The sequence below is a fragment of the Eubalaena glacialis genome, chromosome 5 (assembly GCF_028564815.1).
Source record: "Eubalaena glacialis isolate mEubGla1 chromosome 5, mEubGla1.1.hap2.+ XY, whole genome shotgun sequence".
Classification (NCBI taxonomy): domain Eukaryota; kingdom Metazoa; phylum Chordata; class Mammalia; order Artiodactyla; family Balaenidae; genus Eubalaena; species Eubalaena glacialis.
The window spans coordinates 114,639,112-114,661,126 of NC_083720.1; the positions used below are offsets into that span (position 1 = coordinate 114,639,112).

Consider the following 22,015-nt stretch of genomic DNA (forward strand, 5'->3'; position numbering starts at 1 on the left):
TGTTTCTTGGATGAGAAAGTTGAGTTTAATGTTTAAAATGTGCTGGTTTTTTTAATGTATAGATTTCAGTCAACCATATAATTTTGGTCTTCGATTAATATGGCTAATGCCAGGGCAGAAGTATTAAATGGTTCAGTTGTTTTTAAGGCAGTTTATAAATGACTGCTGAATTTTTACCACAGAACACATTTTAGTAAAATTTTTCTTTAGTTGCCGACTTTTTTATTGAGAAAGTACCTGCAAAGGTGAAAGTTTTATTTTTAGCCTTTTAACACACAGTCTTACTAAAGCAAACCAGACAGCATATTGATCGCCGTGTCTTTTTGGAGACTTGATCAGTGTATTTTTGATGTTCTTTAATTTTGTTGAAAAATTTTCTAATAATAAGATGAAACTATGATTTTTCATCATTTTTGTTAGAAAATTTAAGTTATAATCACATCCTATTTCATTTCAGAGAAGAAAATAGAGCTTACCTCTGAAATTTGATAAAAGAAAAATAGATTTAGTTGTTGAATGTTAGAGACCATCTTAGATGTATAATGCTAAAAGATTTAAAGGTGGTAGATACGAAGATTTTTCTGTATAATCTGGTGACTGAGATGCATTTTTAAGCAAAATAGTGAGATATGCTGGATAGAAAAGAATTGGAGTTGTTTCATTAGTAATTTTTCAGAGCTTGATAGTTAACTGTTAGGATATAATTTATATGTTCTTTGGATTTAAAACGCTTTACTGTCATAGCTCAATAAAATGAAGATTATTTTACAAACGCAGTTTTGTTAACTGAATCTTTCTGCTCCTTTTTTTCCACGTGTCTCTAAGATAGAGATGTTCAGTACTTACCTCGAGTTTAACTAATTTAATTAGGCATTGAAATTAGAAAGTAAAGTTTAATATACTAATAACATAGTTCTAACTACTTTTTCTGCTATTAGGCATTTTTAGGAGAGTTGAACAATTTTAGAGATAGATCATCTCTTATTTTACTAGTGGCAGAATTAATTGAATTTCAGGTTTGTGGTGTTTCTTTTTTTTTAACTGTCTCAAAATTTAAATTATTGACTAAAAGTATTTAGCCAAAATGATCTCATTTTACAGTATTTAATTTTGCATATAATAAAATAATTTCTTACTACCTACCTGTTTGAGTAAACACATTTCTAATCAAGGCTTATTCCTGTCAAATATTATTTAGACTAAGCTTAATCATAGCAATAGAAATTAGAGAGGAATAGACAAATATTATAAATAATTTAGAAGGCATCTGGAGCAAACTTAAGGAATAATGTGACTAGTGAAATGTCTAAAACATTTAACAGACTACTTCTATATATGAATTTTTTAAAGCATTAATAATCTCACACCCCTTTTTATGAAAGAAATTTAAACTTTTGTTTAATTATGATGCTGAATACCAGTCATAGGCAAGTGGAACCTGAATCTTCTCAGGAAATATTTTAACATTATTTGTATGTTATCAACAACTTACAGTTTTGCCATAGAGATTCTGTCATTTGGTTGCAATTAGCTGTGCCGGGATAAAAACAGGTGGTTATGTAGGAGGGAGGAAACTTACTCTACAATAGCAGAATAGGTTTTGTGCATCCTTGCTCTCTGGGAACAAGCAAATAAAAATAATAGTTTGATTGATGTTTGAAATATGCCGTGTCGTCCCATTCTTATTAAACTAGAGCCCATTATTCTTAATAAATATCTGTCTTTGCCTCCACTCTTGTATTTTCTTGTAGTACCGCTGGCCTCGTACCATGTTCAGCAACACCGACAACTTTTGGAGACCTGAGAGCAGCCAATGGCCAAGGGCAACAACGACGCCGAATTACATCTGTCCAACCACCTACAGGCCTCCAGGAGTGGCTGAAAATGTTTCAGGTGACATGTCTAAACACAGTACTTGAAATGCTTCACTTATTTGCTGCAAAAAATAAGGGATTATTCAGCCCTGAAAAGGAACATGCTACACCATGGATGAACCTTGAAAACCTTATGCTAAGTAAAAGAAGCCAGACACAAAAGGCCACATAATGTATGATTATATGAAATATCCAGAACAGGAAAATCCACAGAGACAGAAAGGAGATTAGTGATTGCTAGGTGATGTTGGGAGGGCAGGTTAGGACTAACTGCCGATAGGTATGGGGCTTCTTTTGGGGGTGATGGAAGTTTTCTGGAATTGGATAGTGGTGATGGTTGCACAGCAAGATGGGTGTGCTGGGAACTATTGAAGTGTACACTTAAATGGTGAATTTTATGTTTGTGAAGTATATCTCAATTAAAAAATGCTATTAAAAATAAGGGAACTCACTTTAATTTTTAGGTATATTAATCAAGAGGGTCCAGTGCTTGTTTTGTGTAAGTGTGCATTTGCATTGTTTATTGCTTTTTAGATAATAAGACCTTTCTTTTTCTCCTTTATGTTTGGGCTTCTGGTATTACTGAATGTACTTGTTTTCTAAATTGCACTGTTTGGAAGTTAAGCATTGTAAGAACTCTGCTAATTAGTCACTAGTGGTAACTTATCCATCACTGTTACCCTCGTAGCCTCCAAGAGTTGATGCAGCTTCTTTCCATCAGTGCCATGCTTGTGTGTGGCTTATTGTGTTCAAAATTCTGATTACTATATTTTACTAGCATTTAAAGTTTTGGGAATTTTACCGGGAAGTACAGCTACAACCAAACCTTGAATCTTATGAATTTTATAACTCATGATAGTGATAATAAATTGATTTATCTCTTCTTCTAGTGAGATAATACATAGAAGTCAAGTATGTAGCAAAGTAGTTGGCATCGATTAAACACTTGGTTAATTATTCCTTGTAAATAGTAAATAATATAAAGTATGTAAAGTGAAGGTATCTCTGATACTAGCCACTGTACTAATGTAAAATGAATATATTTCCTTACCTCTGGCTACTTGATTGATGGTATTTTATGAATGCATAGGGGAATAATGGTTGAAAAAGAAGATACTTTATAGATTTTATTTGATATTTCAGATTTTTATGGTGTCCATTTATATAAATCCCAATATTTAAAATACCTGGGCAATAACTAAGTAAATGTCCCAGTTTTTTTCTTCTGGAGCTGGAAAACTCACTTGAAGCAATGTTTATTTAAAATGGATTTTTAAAATTGTTTTCTACCCTTCAGGTGATTTCAGAGAAACTAGGATACCTTCTCTTTTCGGTTGATAACTGAAAGGTTAGAGCAGCACTTCTCGACAGGGGGCAAATTTTCCCTTGGTTGAAACATTTTTAGTTCTTACAACTGCCTGGGTCGGGGGTAGGACACTGCTGGCATCTGATGGGTGGAGCCAATGTAAGGGACAGCCTCCCCCAACACAAAGTTATCCAGCCCAAAATATCAGTTGCTGAGGTTGAGAATCTATGGCTTAGAGGCATAAAAGTTATACTTCACTGTTACAATAATGTTATGAACCACTACAATTACAAAGATTTTGTGTTTTGTTTTCACAGTCATTTGTTAATTAAACTTACCTTTCCTTAAGGATCATTCCCTCCCCTCATCTGAGTTCTTTTATCTTAGGTTCATGATTTTTTAATTTTATTTTAATTTTTTCCTACACATGCCCTCAGAATTCTAAATTATTTGTCACATCCTTTTAAAAAAAGATGTATCCCGCCAATTAGAGGTGAAAATAGAACTCAGACACTTACAAAGCCTAAAAAAAATGCTTTAAAGACTTGTATCATCTCTGATTAAGCCAAGGAGACAGGAATATGGGTGTGGATTGTCATGCTTACACGCACATGTAGTGTGAGCAGCACAGCACTTGAGAGTATGCAGAGACTGATTTCATGTCATTTTTATAGGAAAGTACCAACATGATGGAAAATTACACTATTAGTAATAGTTTTATCATCATTGTAGACAGCCTCCAAAATGTTTATTTTATATGCAAAGCTTTATTTCTTATCAGAAGGTAGTCTAGACTGAGATTTATTTTTGTATGTGGTATGGACCTATTTTTTTTCAATGTTTCAGAGTCCCAGAATATTCTTTGCTAGCCATTTAGGTTTTTTTTACCAGTTTTAAGAGAACTATCTCAAGTACTGATATATAGTAGGGGGCATTTGTGCTCTATTTTGCAGTGAGGGTGTTTTAGGGAGTCCTTTGTACAATGTTGGCTTGTTTAGCTCACTCATGCTTTTCTTAATGAAACGTCCTCGTGTTCCCACGTACTGTATGTCGTCAAATCTGAGATACCATAGATTATGAGATGCATCCCAAATTCAGAAATGTTAATTGTAATTTTAAAAACTTGTTTTTTTAGAATTAATGATATTCAATAAACTATATTAGGCTGGCTTTTGTCCTATAAAAAGGCCCATTTGATCACTTTTCATAGGAGAAGTAGAAAACTTGTTCTCAGTTAATAGGAATAACATATAGAATTATCCCTGCAGGTATAGTACTGTATATTTTTTTTCACATAAATATTCTGTAGCAAAGAAGTTTACCAGCAACAGAAGGTCAGCTAGACGGGTAGATCAAGACCTTAATCCTTTGAGTACCATTTCTGCCTTGACACACCCAAGGCCTCATTGTGGTACACTGCCCTTAGTTTTCAGGGCTGGTGCCAAACTAACTAGAAATGAATCACTTGCCTAAAGGCTTACAGTGCTTTAATGCTTAACTTGTAGAGAGAGATAATTTCATAGTAAAGTGGGGGAGTCATGAGTTGACCTATGTGGTATACTTGAGGGACAATTAAACTGGCATGATTTCTACAGATGTGCTATGGGGGCATTTAATGATGACTTTTCTGTGGCATAACAAGCAAAATGGGAGAGCTTGTCCCCTTACTGTTCTGCTATTGCCCCTAAGATGGTGACGCAGCATTGTTTTGGTCCAGCTCCATCTATTCTGACAAAGTACTCTGTACTCAATTTATAAATTGAATGAGAACAAATGATACACCATTTTAGGAAAAGGGAAATTGAAACAGAATGCCACTCTAAAATAGAAGTGCCAATTAAAAACAAAACTAAAAAAAAAAAAACAAATTTTGTACTGTTTGAATTTTCAGTTGCCCTTGATTCTGCTTTTTTTGGCAACCCCAGGTTGATGCTTTCAGATTGTTAATTTGGGGGAAGAGGATTGGTCACTTTTTTATTTTGTTTATGTCATTTGAATGTTACTATATAGTTTTTCACTTGCAAATAGTAGACTAGGTAAAGACACCAATACCATTAACATTCTCTGGTGTTGAAATTGATATTCAGAGGTATCCTGATGTAATGAGAAGCACTTTGACTTAGAAGAAAAAGCTCTTAGTACAAATTCTGGCTTTCCCTCTTAATAACTGGGTAATTTCATTGATATTATGTAACTACTTTTGCCTGTGTTCTCATCCTCTGTAAAATAGATATAACACTAAAAAGTTGTCGAAAGGGAGAAAACATGTAAATGTGCTTAAAGCTGTTCTTGGAAATACAGTGGAAACTCAATAAATGTTAGTTTCCTCTCTTGGTCAAGAAGTAGCCTTTGTGAACCTCAGTTTTCTCAGGTGTTAAAAGAAGCTATTAACGCTAGCTTCATGCAAATGTCATCAGATTAACATTATTAGCATTATTTTAAACAAAACATATTTGTACTGTATTAAAACTATGAATGTACTTTGAAAATACCTGTTACACTCCATAATATTTTTTTGAATGATGAAGTAGAAAATACTTCTGTGTTTTGAAATTAAAAGTGGAGTAAAAACTATTCCTTTGAAGGACTTAATCAAGTTTTATGGTAACACTTAGAAATTGTACATGTTTTCTAACTTATTTGGATCTCTTTTATTTGCTAGCCAACGACATATTAAAACAGCAAAGTGCCAAAAGAAAATGAATTCAGTATTACTTTGCCATTGTATTTGAAACAGTATGATCAAGAAGCCCTGTTGGGTGAGGAAGAGTTAAAGAAAGTCATGTATTTAGCCAGAGAAGACTAAGGGAAAAATGTTGTTTCTAACACTTTAAAGACTTTTGTATAAAAGTAGAATCAGACTGATTCTTGGTTTCTTCAGCAAACAAAACCTGGATCATATTCTTTGAGTCAGATTTTGGTGTAAGTTGAACTTAACAATTAGAACTGACCCAGAGTAGAACGGGAGCTAGTAAGTCTCCACTCCTGGAACTGTTCAAACAGACTAAGTAACCATCTTCTGGAGGTACTAGAGAAGTGAGTTCTTTACCACATGAAATTCAAGTGCTAGACTGCCTAAAGTCATAAAATATATATATCTGAATGAGATACCACCAAGGATCATGCAGACTAATAACCACTGCTGGTTTGTGAATCACCCGCATCAGTACGGGATGAGTTGGTTATTTAAAGCATAAACTGCCCTCAGCCCCACCATGACCACTGAATCAGACTCTTTGATGGTGGGCTGGAGGACTCCGTGATTGTGGGCTGGAGGACTCCATGATTCTTGCACCACTCAAACAGCACTTGGGAACCCCTGGTCTGGCCAAGCCCCTCATTATACAGGTGGGGTCTCTGAGATGCAGACTAATTAAGGGGCTTCCCTGCAGTTCCACAGTGAGTTTACTGGTGAAACCTAGGCCCCTGATTACAGTTCAGTGCTCCTTCTACTCTTCTCTACCACCTTCAGGTATTCTCTGATTACCTGAAATCAAATACCACTTTCATGGGGAATTTTCAAGTTTGCATTTGCAATTTTGTCCACAAATTAAATTTTGTTTATCTTGATTCTCTCTGATTTTGGAATGTTTTTCCTATCCCTTTCAATGTGTTCCCAGTAACTTTACCATGAAAGACCAAAGGAAAGTGCTTTTTTCTTTTCCAGAAGAACTACTTTTCAGAGCAGAAATAAAATAATTATTATCAGAATTTCCAACACTTTTTCAGATAAAGAAACTAAAGCCTGCAGAGGTAAATTGTAACCTAATTAGTGGCAGTTATCTTCTCCAAAAGTTGGGTTTCCTGATCCCCAATTCGGTATTCTTTCCTCTAGTCCTCATTAAAGATTGGTGTGGGTTCAACAACCCACACCAATAATAATAAAATATTATTTTATTTTAATATAGTCATTAACTGCAAGGTTTTCAAGTTAATACATCCTTCCCTTGCTGTTAAACCATGTATGTATCAAAATTGGGAACCAGTCTTGGAACCAGACTAAGCAAGCAAGTCCCAGTGATACCATCAGGTACATAGAATAGAAACTTTGTCAAGAAAGAGTTTTAAGATAGCATTGGTGCAGTATTTCCTGACTCTTTGGCGATTCATTCATTTATTCAACAAATATTTACTGAGTATCTGTCAGGTGCTAGGCCCTAATTTGGATCTGGGATACAGTAATTAACAAAACAGACAAAAGCCCTTTTTTGGAGAACTTAACTCTAGTCAGGAAAGGGAGGGGGTTGGGGGATTTCAAACTGGTTTGCAGTTTTAGAAAATTGCACACAGAAGGTCTCAGAGAAGGAGGTAGGGAAGTAAAGCATGTGGGTGTCTAGGGAAAGAATAGTCCAAGGATCAGCAAGTGAAAAGGCTCTGAAGCAGAGCATGCTGGGTGTGTTTGAGGCACAGAAAGAGTATCTATGGCTAAAGTAGAGTAAACGAGGGAAAGGAATAGGAAATTAGAACCTTGTAGGCCAACCTGAAGACTTTGGTTTTTACTTGGAGTGAAGTGGGAAGCCACTGGAGGGCTTCAAGCAGAAGAGTGAGTGAGTGACTTTTAGCACGGTCACTCTGACTGCTTTGTGGAGAACAGAACTAGGAGGGCAAAGGTGGGAAGCTGGGAGACTGGGTAAGAGGTTATAGGAATAACCCAGGTGAGAGACAATAGTAGCTTAGACCAATGTAGTAATAGTCAGATTCTGGGTATATTTTGAATTTTAAGGCCTGAGAATTCACTGATGGATCAGAACTATCTGATGGTGAAAGTAAGAGAGTTGGGGATGACTCCAGAGCTTTGGGCCTGAACAGACTAATATAATAAGGGTTACATCTTACTGGAATAAGGAAGATTGTGGACATGCATATTTGAAGAGAAAGGTCATGGATATAGTTTCTATTAACATACCCAAGAATACATGTTGAATAAGCAATTTTATAAACAGGTCTGGAGTTCAGGAAAGAAATCCAGGCTGGAGAGAGGAAAGCTAGGGACCACGTGGTCCAGACCTTTGCTGGAACCGTCTAAGAGATGTGACTTAAAGTAATTGGACTGTCGAATGTGTATGGTCAGTGAAAACAGTCTCATTTACTTTGTAGATTACAGCTTGTTACTAATCTTTGTCAGTTGTATACTTTTCAGTAAAATGTCACAAAGTAACATCTGCTGAATATATGTATAATTCAAATTGAAATATAATTTAAATTTTATTTAACTTGTTAAATATTATCTTAAAACAAAATAAAAATATTGTTTAAAGTCTTAGAAGCGTTTTGCTATATGGGCATAATTTTCATCATGGACTTTGCCTTAAATATGTAGAAGTTTCTGACACAATTTCTAACATTTACCTAAGATCTGAATTATTTATCTTCTGTTCTGGCTTTTTTCATTCTATACTGCAGCCCCTAAAATCCTTGAAAGGATATTTTTTCATCTGTTAGCAGTTATATACCATGTATTGATACTGTTTTTCTATTCCTTCCTTTTTTAAACACAGTAATAATATGTTAACTGAAAAAAAAAATGAAACTTGTATAGTATATTAACCTTTAATTAGAAATATTCATAATAGTTGTAATTTATATAGAATAGTAATATATTAAATTATATAGAATATAAATTATAAATAGTAATATGTTAAAAGATGTTTCACTGTCTTTTTACCATAGAAGATCACGTATTTTTATTTAACCATAAATATTTCCAAATATTTCCAAAAATATCTTTAAAGCTGGCATTCATATACGCAAAGGAGATTAAAAAGTTTACATTAAAATTATTCTATCAAGTGTCTTAATTAAAGCTGCATTTTAATCAAGTCAGCATAGTTATCCATCACCCAAAATGGGCATGTTTTTATACTAGTGTCCATGAATTCTTATAATGTAGATGGAGAGGAACAGCATATTATAAAAACCCACCTCAAATCCTGTGAGGAATATAAATCAATAACTCAAGAGTTTATAGTATTGGTACTGTCAGGGATGAGTGGCGATTGATCAGCATGAGTTTTGTCAAAGAGGTAGTAAGTTTTGAACCAGGATTTGAAGCTATGTGAGGGAAATGGAGTGAAATAAACTTCAAATTAACTGCTTTTAATTGGTCATGTGTGTGCATATACATGTATATGAGTATTTTTAATTTCTATGTATAAATCCTCACCCTAACCAAAAAGGATACACAGTGAGTACTCAAGGAGAATGTTCTGGGTATATGTATGTGTCAAAGTAAAAGGAAAGGACACAGCTTATTAGAGCCTCTGTTTCCTCATATTTGGTGGTAAAATGGAGATATTCTCCAGGGTTTTTATGATGATTAAGTGAGATAATGTTTGTGACATTATTATATAGTAGTACTGTGGAAGTACTACTGAAATGTTTGCTAGTATTAGTGTAGTCTACACTTTATGATAGGAAAGAAGGGATGAGATTTCATTGTAGATTCTGATAAATATTTTAAGAAATACTTTAAAAAGTATTGATATTCTGAATAAGGCTTCCAGTATCCTCAGTGTATCTCAGTATGCAACTATTATCTATTTCACATGTTACAAAATCCAGGTTCCTAGTTTGAGCAAGAAATGGAATATCAAAATCCAGATCTTTCTAGCTCCAAACCTCACCTATTGTTCTCTCTTCTCCCACTTCCAAAGTGGACATAATAATTCACAAAGGTACTATATCAGCTTGCTCAAGGATGTTTTTTCACCTAAGTGTTTCAAGGTTATTTAAATGTTTTACTTGGTTTTTGTGAGGGGAGGTCCTAACAATTTAAATGATTCATGTGGCTTTTTGGTTTCTCCTTTTAAGAATCATGGCATTTCTGTGCAGGTGTTCCACACTGGGGGAAAAAAATTAAAACAACCCTCTTAGTATGGTTTAAAGGAGCTCATATTTTTGAGGTATAATTGTTTTTGTTTTTCCATAGCATATACTTTATTTCTTACCCTCTTTTAGCCTTTGTTCATATTCTAATTTTACTATTAAGTCAGCTACCATTTTCTGTTGTTTGCTGTTTTTTATCTGAAATTTTTTTCATATAGCAAATCAAAGCCCTTTTAATTTGTAGAAGACACTTGTCAGATGTACAGTCTATCCATTTATTAATTTTTCTCTAGTTGATGCTGCCAGTCTCAGATGAGTGCCTTACTAAAACCATCAAGTTTTATGGTGCCCACTAGAAAGAAAGGGAAGAAAGGAAAATCATCTGTCAAAATTCATTTACTTAGTGACCCAAACCAATGTTTCTGAATAAAATTTTGGTTTCTCAACCAGTATCTTGGTGGTAGATGGACGAACATATAACAATTATAATAATACAATGCAAAAATATTTTTCTGTCTATCAAACCCAAAAAAAGCTTTTACAAAATAAAGGTAGCTAATAAACTGGATGAGACTAAATGATTGTCACTTCAGTGCCTTCTACTGTAAGCAGCCACTTTTTATGTTGTGTGTAGATGTGGATTTTCCTTTATAAGTTTATAATTTGAGACATTTATTAAAATAATAGATAAAAATTTCTAATTCCTCTTTGATAGAGCTGGAGTGGACCAGAGAAATTGCTTGCTTTAGATGAACTTATTGATAGTTGTGAACCAACACAAGTAAAACATATGATGCAAGTGATAGAACCCCAGTTTCAGCGAGACTTCATTTCCTTGCTCCCTAAAGAGGTAAGGATTATCAATTATATTCTTCATTAGTGCTATTTGAAAATATAAACCAACAGCTACCATCTTTAGACATTGTCATGCTAATTACGGTATTCAGTATTGTCAGTTTAACACTCTTAATTAGTATTAAAGGGGGCTGTAAATGATAAGGTGCTGTGACTTAATATAATTTTCAGATTAAATTATACTTACAGACTAAGTGTCTTCTTTCCATCACTGGAATAAGTCATATATGAGACTAAGCTATTGAGTTTCGTTAATTTGACTGTTTCTTTACCAAGATTTTTTCCTAGGTTATTTGAAGTCCAACCTTTAGTTGTCTTGGTATGTTCATTTATAGTAGTAGATTTTTTTTAATTCTGATTTTATTAAAACAGCAATATTTTTTTTCTTATTTTGTTTTTTGTTTATCCTAAGTCCCTTCAAGATTAATAGTTTCATGATTCTATTGGATAGTAGTTCTCAGTGACTTACATTATGTAATTATTTTGAAGTATATGGAATTTCACATGTACGTCATCTTCTATTAATCATTCCCCTTCCTGCCGCATCACACACACACACACATAATCACAGATTTCCCATACCAGTTACATTCTTATAGTATTTCTTTTAGCATTATTTATGCCCATTTGTTTTAATATCTTTATATAAAATAAAACATCTTTGATTTTTTATCATAGATTGATTATGATCACATGTGCATTCTTGACTATGTAAATGAGGCATAGTTTAGATGTAGTTCTTTTGTTGATGTTGTAGCCTTCGTAGTTTCATTTTTGTCAGCAAACAGAAATAAGATAACATTAAATAATCAATGTTACCATGACTTATATTTTCACAAAATTTTTGTATATGCCACTAATCATAGATCAGCTAAGAAGACAATATAAAATACCATTTATGTTAATATAAATATAACTGCAAATGGTCCTGAAACTTCAAATTTGAAGAGAAAGGAAGTTGATTTTTTTTTTTTCAGATACCCATGCTAAATATCCTAAGGGCATTATAGTCCCAATACTAATTTCACAATGGATATTAATAAAATGGTTTCATCATAGTTAATGGATGAAATTAAGCATAACTACAGGAAAAAGCAAAGTGGAAAAAAATACTTTTTTCCTGAGATATTGCTTCTTTGGAGTGATTTTTAAAATGACATTGTCCCAGGAAAAAAAAATCTTTATTCTTGCTGGCTCATTCTAAAACTGAACCCTTTGGATAGATTTCGCTTATGAAAGTGGCATAAGCTCTCTCTCTTTGCTTCCAGAAGGGTGGTAATAATAGGAAGCACTTTTATAAGTATTTGACTGAAACTGAATTTATTCACCTTTGATATATTTTTCATAGTTTTCCTTGATATCCTTCATATTTTAGAAGGTAGTATTTTTGTTAAAATGTAGACTTTTTCTCAGTCTAGTTTGTCCTCTTATGTCTAAAGATTGTGAGGTTTTTGTTTTGTTTTGTTTTTTCTTTATTTGGATTTCCATAGTAGCTTCGTAACACAAAAAAACGTGATTTGAAATCAGAAGAATATAAAAGTATTCTTAAGAATCTAAAAATTAAGCACAAATTATCCATAACCAGGGCAGTAAAGATTTTCTTGAATTAAGTGTTCCTTTGAAGATTGCCTGAGGGGAAAGAAGCTTTGCTAGATAGAATGAGTGAGCCTGACTTAGCATGGCACCTGTCCCCCCCCCTTTTTTAATTTGTTTTTTATTGAAGTATAGTTGAATTACAGTGTTGTGTTAATTACTACTGTACAGCAAAGTGACTCAGTTATACATACATATACATTCTTTTTCATATGCTTTTCCATTATGGTTTATCAAAGGATATTGGATATAGTTTTAACTGCTAGAAAAAAACATTTTCTTTTTTGAAAAATGCTTTATTTTATATGTAGAGAAATAATGGTATAGATCTAAGTCCTTAAGGAAACTAACATCTTATTAGAGACTAAGTACTATCATTATTTAAAACAGTATTACCTTCGTGTCAGGAAATGGACTTATAGTAATTTTCTCATAATTCCTTTCAACAGATCTCAAAGCTCTTTACCAACATTTACTTATTAATCTCAAAAACCTTGACAGAAATCTCACTAGTCTCACATGGGAGACTTGTGATAAAGAGCACTATCCTTATTTTGTAAGTAAATGCCAAGAAAAGCATAGTGGTATAGTAGATGATCTAGAACAAAACCTAAATTCTTAACATAGGATTGGCCAACATTTTCTTTTCTTTTCTTTTTCTTTCACTATTTCAATCCACTGAAATATAGCAATTCTGGGAAAGTATTAGCTACTTTTTAAATATAATATGGTGGTCTTTTATACTGGGGTGGCCAAAAAGTTTGTTCGGTTTTTTTAAAATTTTTATTAATTATTTATTTATTTATTTATTTTATTTTTGGCTGCATTGGGTCTTCGTTTCTGTGCGAGGGCTTTTTCTACTTGCGGCGTGCGGGGGCCACTCTTCATCGCGGTGCGCGGGCCTCTCACTATCTCGGCCTCTCCTGTTGCGGAGCACAAGCTCCAGATGCGCAGGCTCAGTAGTTGTGGCTCACGGGCTTAGTTGCTCAGCGGCATGCATGTGGGATCTTCCCAGACCAGGGCTCGAACCCATGTCCCCTGCATTGGCAGGCAGATTCTCAACCACTGCGCCACCAGGGAAGCCCCTGTTCGGTTTTAAGTAAAAATAAAAGACACGTTTTTTCATTTTCACCAAGAATTTTACTGAACACTGTATTCACTAACTGAATGAACTTTTTGGCCAACCCAATATAAGTTATAGTGAAAAACAAAAAACAGCAACTCTCATTGAAATGACAAGTTTGGGCAAAGAAAAGATAATTATCTGAAATAAATTTTCGATTTAAGAGCTTTTCTTGTGTGGAAGTAGTCCTTAGGAAGAATTACTAATCTAGAGTTTACCTTTAATACAAATTAATAGAAAACTGCATTAGCTAGACCATTTGATTTGGCTCCAAGAAACCTGTAACCCCCTCTGTGGTATTGTAGAGATGTAGTTTGGGACAATGCCCACTCTCTGTCCCCTATAAGGAGCCCTACATGACAAAACCTTGTTTCCTTTGAGGAACTGGTATTAACTAATTGCTGTTTTCTTTTTGCTTGGCAGCCTAATTAAAAAACCATGTAAAATACTGTTGCCAGTACGTTTGTGTTCTACTTTTCCTCTAGTCTAAACCTTTTCTATTTATATTTTTCCTGGTTCTGATTTTCTTATTCATATTTTTCTATTTTGCTATGTATATTTTCTCTTTTTTAAAAAATTTTATTATTTGGCTGCATCAGGTCTTAGTTGCAGCATGCGGGATCTTCATTGCGGCATGCAGGCTTCTCTAGTTGTGGCACGTGGGCTTCTCTCTAGTTGTGATGTGTGGTCTCCAGAGTGCACGGGCTCAGTAGTTGGCGACGTGCGGGCTCTCTAGTGGCATGCGGGCTCTAGAGTGCACGGGCTCAGTAGTTGCCGAGCGTGGGCTTAGTTGCCCCGCGGCATGTGGGATTTTAGTTCCCCCACCAGGGATCGAACCCTTGTCCCCTGCATTGGAAGGCAGCTTCTCAACCACTGGACCACGAGGGAAGTCCCATGCTATGTGTATTTTCTATAATACCGGGATGTTTTGATGGCATGGACAAACATTTAATAAGCTGAAGTTTATGGTTGAGTTAGGGACTTTGCTGTTTTAAAGGAATGGGTGCCAATTACCTATGGAGTTAGCACTTCAAATTTCTTTAGCACCTGAGTGTTTCTTTACATTTCTTTTTAATGCATGCAGACACTGGACTAGATGATCTCTTAATCACCAGTAATGAAGGAAATTTTACCTGTTGATTTGGGGATAAATCTAACCTGCTCTGGATTTGTTTCTTAGCATTTAGGATCCATTGAATGTTTCTATAAATTACCTGATTTCTGCTTCAGCTGGATAGCTAAAATAAGAGTAGGCTTTTTCATATGACCATTCTCAATATCTTGGGCATTAACTAGCATCTCTTTTCCACAAATATAACTTTGTGCCTGATAAATTCTATGTTAAATATCAATTTCACATAGAAGATTAATAGTATGGTGTTAGACTGACACTAAGCAAACTTGCCTAGGCTTTGATTGATTGATAATTTCAAAATTAATTGGTTTATGGGGTATCCATTTAAAAAATATATTGTTGAGTTATGTATGTATGTGTATATTTGTATATGTGTATGTATGTATGAACACACACGCATATATAGATTGTTTAATATAGTTATGCCTTTTCATTTTAAATGACTCGGTTTCTGTATATAATACTGAATGGTCTTCTCTGATAGACCAAAAATAATTATTCCACAGAAAGTTTTTCACTGTCATTTGTCAATAGTAGTATTAAGTTGAATACTGACTGGTTGAAGTACTTTCTATATAGAATATACTCAATAAATATGTGATTAATGACAAACTCTGTATATATATTGATACAAAGTCATTGGGAAAGCATAATTTATTTCATGTAATTCCTGTTTAGCATCAAAAAATAATTCAGATTGTGCTTTTACTCCCTATGTGACCCTAGGTCCTTTAAATGATAGTTTGTTTTAATCTTTGTAACTTAGTTTATGTGAAAAGTAAACTTTATTGCTCTGTTTAGATCATTCTGTCCTAATATCATAATTTAAATTTTTATGTGATTTGTGAGGCTAGTTGAATGAGCATAGTCGGAAGCTGTTGTTCTCCTTTTTCTTCTATTTCCTTTTCTTTTATTTATTTGAATTGACTTTACACGCTGGAAAAAAAATTGGTGGTTTGCAACTATTGGAAACAAAATTTTTAAATCAGTGATATATCAAAGACTTAGCTCAAATATACAACTCTATCTGGCCCATCCAGAAAATCTCTATAAGCAATATAAAGGAATTAGAACCCAATTACTTTTATAGGTCTAGAGAGCAGTTTAATAATTGTTCCCTTTTGTCCTTTACAGTAAAGGGTTAAATGTTTGAAAAGTTCATCACTGTGATATAAACAGTTTGATACGATAAAGAACTATTAATTATATCTAACTATCTGAAGAATTCTGAAATTATGCCACACAGAGTATACAGGAATCTCATTTCTTAAGTGAAAGTATATTGTAGTGAGGACAGAAGAAGACAAAATTTAAACACCTAATAAAGTAAAAAATATATAAATAAATAGTAGAATTCTTGAGATGAGGTTCACAGAGCAAAGGCAAGAGAAGAGGCAGAGAGGTTTAATAAGTGTTCCTTGAAGAGGTGAGGAGTTAGTGGGTGAAGTTCATAAAAACCAACAGGGTGTTTTTAAATCTGGGATGTATTTGTTAAAATTGAATATTAGAAGGTACTGCCTTTCATAATTTTAGAAATTAGAATGTAAAATTATATTACATTTCTCTATAAGTACTTTATACTATAGGGAATAATTAACTTATTTTTTATAGTTAAAAAGAGACACATGGTATACTATGCTTTTTCTTTTCATAGCTGGCACTTTATGTGCTTTCATTCCTGGAACCCAAAGACCTGCTACAAGCGGCTCAGACGTGTCGCTACTGGAGAATTTTGGCTGAAGACAACCTTCTCTGGAGAGAGAAATGTAAAGAAGAGGGTAAGGTTCAAAATCACAGAGAGAAAATATTTGTAGTTCGAAAAAGCAAAGTGATTCTGAAAAATAATAATAAGTTTTATGTGCACATAGAATAAAGTGGTGGATAAATAAAAAAAGAGAACTTTGGCAGCCTATCAAAGAATCAAGACTGCGTCTTCATTTACATTCACCTACTTATATAAAATCCACAGGTTATTCCACATGTTCAAATGTGCCAAATCTTGCCACTAACCCCTTTAGTGAGCACTGTAACTAATAGTGAATATATCTCATTTGCTTCCCAGTCTCCAGTAGAATTAATAAACAATGAGAAAGTCAAGATGAGGACAATTTAAAGAGAACCCCCAAATTAAATTAGCAATTGAATACTCAAATATTTGTAGTCTATTCATTTCTTCCACAAATATTTCTTGAGCACCTCTTATGTGCTAGATATTCTTAAATCCTGGGGATGTAGTAGTAAAGTCCCATTTTCTTCCCACCATGGAGCCTGTGTTCTGAGACCTGTTTAAAAAAAAAAAGAAAAAAAGTACCCTTTCCTAGTAATGGAGTAGGTATTATCCATATTAAGAAAGGACATTTTTTCTTTCCAGCAGGCATCTAGAAAAATATTACTTTTGAAAAAAATTATGCAAAAATATTATTTGCCTTCGACAAGCAAAATTTTTAAGAAAGAATCATAGAGTGTAAGACAGATGCGCTATACGTTCTCTTTAGTAAAGCTGAGAGGTAAAGAAAGATCCAGGACACTTGGTTTCTAATCCTGCCTCTGCCCTGTCTGTGGCTTGGACTACTCCGTGAAACCTTCTCTTCTCAGATATATATAAAGTGGGATTAATTATCCCTGCCTTACCTTCTCATAGAATCATTATTTTAATGACTTTTTTTAATTGTGATAATTTATACATAAAATAGAATTTATCACTTTCACCATTTTTAAGTGTATAGTTCAGTGGCATTAAGTACGCTGACTTTGCTGTGGAACCATCACCACCATCCATCTCCAGAACTTTATCATCTTCCCCAGCTGCAACTCCATACCCACTTAACAGTAACTCCCTATTCCTCTTCCCTGCAGCACTGGCAACCACCATTTTGTTTTCTGTCTCTATAAATTTGACGACTCTAGGGACCTCATATAAGTGGAATCATACGGTATTTGTCTTTTTGTGACTGTCTTATTTCACTTAGCATAATGTCTTCAAGGTTCATCCAAATGTATCAGAATTCCCTCCTTTTTTAAGACTAAACATTCCATTGTATGTATATACCACACTTTTTTCTCCATTTATCCATCAATGGACACTTGGGTTGCTTCCACCTCTTGGCTGTTATAAATAATGCTGCTACGAACATGGATGTACAAATACCTGTTCAAGTCCCTGCTTTCAGTTCTTTTGGGTGTATGTTCAGAAGTGGAATTGCTGGATCATATGTTAATTTTATGGTTAATTTATTTTGAGTAACCGCCATACTGTTTTCCATAGCAGCTACATTATTTTATAGTCCCACAAGCATTGCACAAGGGTTCCAATTTCTCCACATCCTCACCGACATTTCATAGAATTATTCTGAGAGAAATGAAATAGTCAATAGAAAACATGCCATACAGATTGCAAATTTACATTAGTGTCTCGTAATAACAGTGTTAGAAATTAGTGTTCTGCGTTTCAATGGTTTTCAGCATAGGAGAAAATGAGATGCATTATAAAATGTGTAATTTGTATTATTGGTGAAGGCAATTATACTCTAAATTTTCTAAACCTTAGGTATTGATGAACCATTGCACATCAAGAGAAGAAAAGTAATAAAACCAGGTTTCATACACAGTCCATGGAAAAGTGCATACATCAGGCAGCACAGAATTGATACTAACTGGAGGCGAGGAGAACTCAAGTCTCCTAAGGTAACTGAACTCTTGCATGATGTAACAGAAACCATTAATCAGTGTTAGTACGTAGTGTACTCTTTCATATCTGACAAGCAGTATAACTTGACAACCCATGTCCTGTAGAAAGAAAACAATATGTTTTAAAATAACTGAAAATGTAACTGACAGTATTCCTCTTTGCTAATATCTCTAGTCTGACAACTAATTGTACTTGAATAAAAGATGAATTGACTTACGTGTTGTTCTATCTATTGCATGTAAATGAAAATCTCTGAATATCCTGTTGAATTTTGTGTCATATACATACTACCTAAGAATTTGCTCCCTCTCTGACCAAACATGATTTTTTGAGGAGTGCCCATGTTTGGGGGGTTTTTTGATGGCTTTTGTGTGTTTTAATTTTATAAATTTAAGCATAATTCTGATTTTCTGCCTTATAACATTTCAATTATATAAAGAATGTCAAAAATCCTTGAAATCCTTAACTATATTTTTTTCAACTGGAAAAAAAGCAATTTGGGGAGACATTTTGTATTAAAACGTATACATTATGGCAGGCTTTTCTGTTTAAGTTGAAAAAGTTGATGATTATTGTCTTTCTACTTAGTAGGTACTTTTGTTTTTGTGTGTCAAAATTGCACAACTTAAGTGCATATTCTTTTGGTTTGAGCGGATAAAATAGATGATTATAAAATATGTTTGTGTTTGAATCATATTTATGAGGTCTTGACTGAGTAAAATTTTAATAGTTGATGTCTCAAGTATAAATAATAGAATATGGAAACAATAAAATGTTTAATACTTAATTCATCTGCCAGGAAGGATGCTTCATATTTTATACAAATTTTTACTGTGGAAATAGACTATGGATTACTGTTGCTATTTATGGCCTCATTTTTCTTTTCACCAGTATTTTAAAAAACATAATGTAGTAACGAACTTCTGATCTGTACATCTATGTTGTAGGTGCTGAAAGGACATGATGATCATGTGATCACATGCTTACAGTTTTGTGGTAACCGAATAGTTAGTGGTTCTGATGACAACACTTTAAAAGTTTGGTCAGCAGTCACAGGCAAAGTAAGTGTACTTCTCTCTACACCTCGTAAAGTCACCATTTGGTACATACCTTTACAAGGATCAACCAGTGAAAGGAAAACAAGGATTCATTTCTGAGTCTAGCTTATTTTGATAGCAAATATCAGAGCTTCTAATTCAGCTTTTTTCTTGGCATGAAAATGATGTTTCTCATGATAGGGATGTCATTAGTTTCTTCTTCATTTAAATAGTTTGTCTATCTTTGTGACTTAGCTATTTTAAGATTTTACAGATGTGCTTTTTTTTTTTCTTTTTTTTGGCTTAATTTTTCCCACTTTTATTAACCATCAAAGTTATATCTCCTTCCTTTTTAATCTTTTTCAAAAATATGACTGAGGGATATATTTTTTCCTTGTAAACTTTGTTGATAACCTACCTATAGTTTAAAAGTTAAATAAATCATGTTAATTTTGATTTATCTCAAACCATGTAAGATAGAAGTTAAGCAGGCTAGTTATTTAAATAGGAGTTTGAAGGATACAAAGCAGTCCAGGCAGTCAGTTTCACTTCATACAATATTATACTTTAATGGTTCTCTACTGAGTACTTATTTTTATCTGTCCAATGGAAAATATTTTCTTGAATTAAGTAATTGACCACCTAAAAAAGAATAGAAGAAAGTATGTGGGGAGGGGGAAATCTGTCTTTTAAAATGTCTTATAACATGTTGATTCTTGGGCAAGAATCTTCTAAATATTCCAAGTTAGATGTAAAAGTTTTTTTAAAACTGCTTCGTATTTCCGTAGTGTAATATTAGTTTTGGATTTATTTCAGGGTTTTAGTGTCTGTCTTTACTTGTCTAGAAGTACCTTGCCTAGAAGTACCCTAACTACTGCCTTGGGGCAGATTCAGATGAAATGTGGAATGTAGCCACACCCAACTCTGTTGGCATTCTTTCATTGAATCCATTCCCATGGAAGAAACCAAGTTGCAATTTTAGTATTATTTTATCAAAGAGGCCAGGCCGGAGTTGTCATACTTTAGTGAGAAAGGTTTACTGTCTACATACTTGTTCCTCGACTGTGTGTGTGTGTATAATATGCAGTGCTGCTGAATAAACAAAGAAATACACAGTGATGGGATCATGTTATATTGATGTGAAAAATTATTTTCTAATATGCCAAACATTCCAACTGAGTAAATAACTTTACTTCAGATTTTAATGAACTACTGAAATGTTATTTACATTGTTTTTCTTTCTACCCAAAAGTAATCATCTTAAGTGTTTTTGCAGTGTCTGAGGACATTAGTGGGACACACAGGTGGAGTATGGTCATCACAGATGAGAGACAATATCATTATTAGTGGATCTACAGATCGGACTCTCAAAGTGTGGAATGCGGAGACGGGAGAATGTATACACACCTTATATGGGCATACTTCCACTGTACGTTGTATGCATCTCCATGAAAAAAGGTAGGGGAAACCCTGTAGGGGCTGGGAATTCTTCCTCTGTTACTTGTGAACTTGGGGCCTTTTGTATAGAGTTCAGTTGTACAGTACTTACTATGTCTAACAGAGAGATATTGATAATATGCTCCTAAATTAGACTTTCATCATTCAACTTCAGATACTTCTCTGCTAGGAAAGCAGTAGTGTATTGCCTTAAAATTGGGCAGTAGGGTATTGCCTTTAAATTTCCGTCCTCATTTAATGTGTTGTTGGCTTCCACCTTGAAACTCTGTTCTCTGATCTTGACTAACACCTTACTTTATTGTTCTAAATCTTTGATGACTCATCATCTTCAAAAAAAATTTGGGGGGGGACATATATTTCCAGTAGTGGGACAAATTCAGTAATTCAGGCTTCAAGTCTCTGAGTCTTTTTAATTACCCACCACCCTTCCCCCACTCCATCATATCCCCTGTGTCTGGGCAAAAGCTGAGGCCTGTGGGTTTTAACTTACTCTCTCATTACCTATCACCTGAACTACTGACAGAGCTTTCAAACTTGGTTACCTTTTACACAGCTGGCAGAGAACCTCCTCTAATTACGGTAGTACCACTGCCCTTTGGGAGCCTACTGTTGCCTACCAAATTAAGGAAGAAAACCTCAATCCAGTTTTCAAAATAGTTTAAGCCAAACCAGACTGCTTGCCTTTCTCTTCTCAGCATCTTTGCTGTTGCTTTTATCTCCTCCTACAGAGCCCTCCTATTAAAGTCCTTTCTATCTTCCATTGGCGTGTCTTCACAGTACCCCTCTTAAACAGGTGTGATTTCTACCTCCTTTGTCAGAAAAGGTCTCTCTGAAGGGTCCTTGCAGTGAATCCACTCCAGTTTTTACCGTTAATTCATTCTGTCCATGGCATCTTCTTTATCAAGAACCATTACATTTAGCAGATTTCACTTTAGATTTGTAATATGTGCAGAAAAGTACCTTCTCACTTGTAATTTGAATCTACTTTGAACAGTGTGCTCTACTATTAAAATTGGGGGGGATTGGTATCAAGAGACCTTGCATTTCAGTTTCCATTATGTTCTGACTTAAATCTCTCAATGCTTCCATTTTCTACTGTTCCAAAGGTGGAAACTCTGGCC

At 34.1% G+C, this 22,015-nt stretch overlaps 1 protein-coding gene across 8 annotated transcripts in view; it reads left to right on the top strand.

Annotated features, from left to right (window-relative positions):
• Positions 1-22,015, top strand: part of FBXW7 (F-box and WD repeat domain containing 7) — a 203,252-nt gene that overhangs the window by 176,115 nt on the left and 5,122 nt on the right. For 6 of the 8 annotated variants that reach the window (XM_061192529.1, XM_061192528.1, XM_061192530.1 and 3 more), the window contains 6 exons: positions 1,752-1,893; positions 10,721-10,855; positions 16,366-16,489; positions 18,259-18,395; positions 19,347-19,460; positions 20,713-20,894. In XM_061192529.1, the coding sequence (XP_061048512.1) occupies positions 1,752-1,893; positions 10,721-10,855; positions 16,366-16,489; positions 18,259-18,395; positions 19,347-19,460; positions 20,713-20,894 (834 nt within the window). The remainder of the gene's footprint in view (positions 1-1,751; positions 1,894-10,720; positions 10,856-16,365; positions 16,490-18,258; positions 18,396-19,346; positions 19,461-20,712; positions 20,895-22,015) is intronic. The other 2 variants (XM_061192531.1, XM_061192533.1) reach the window with 2 other exon arrangements.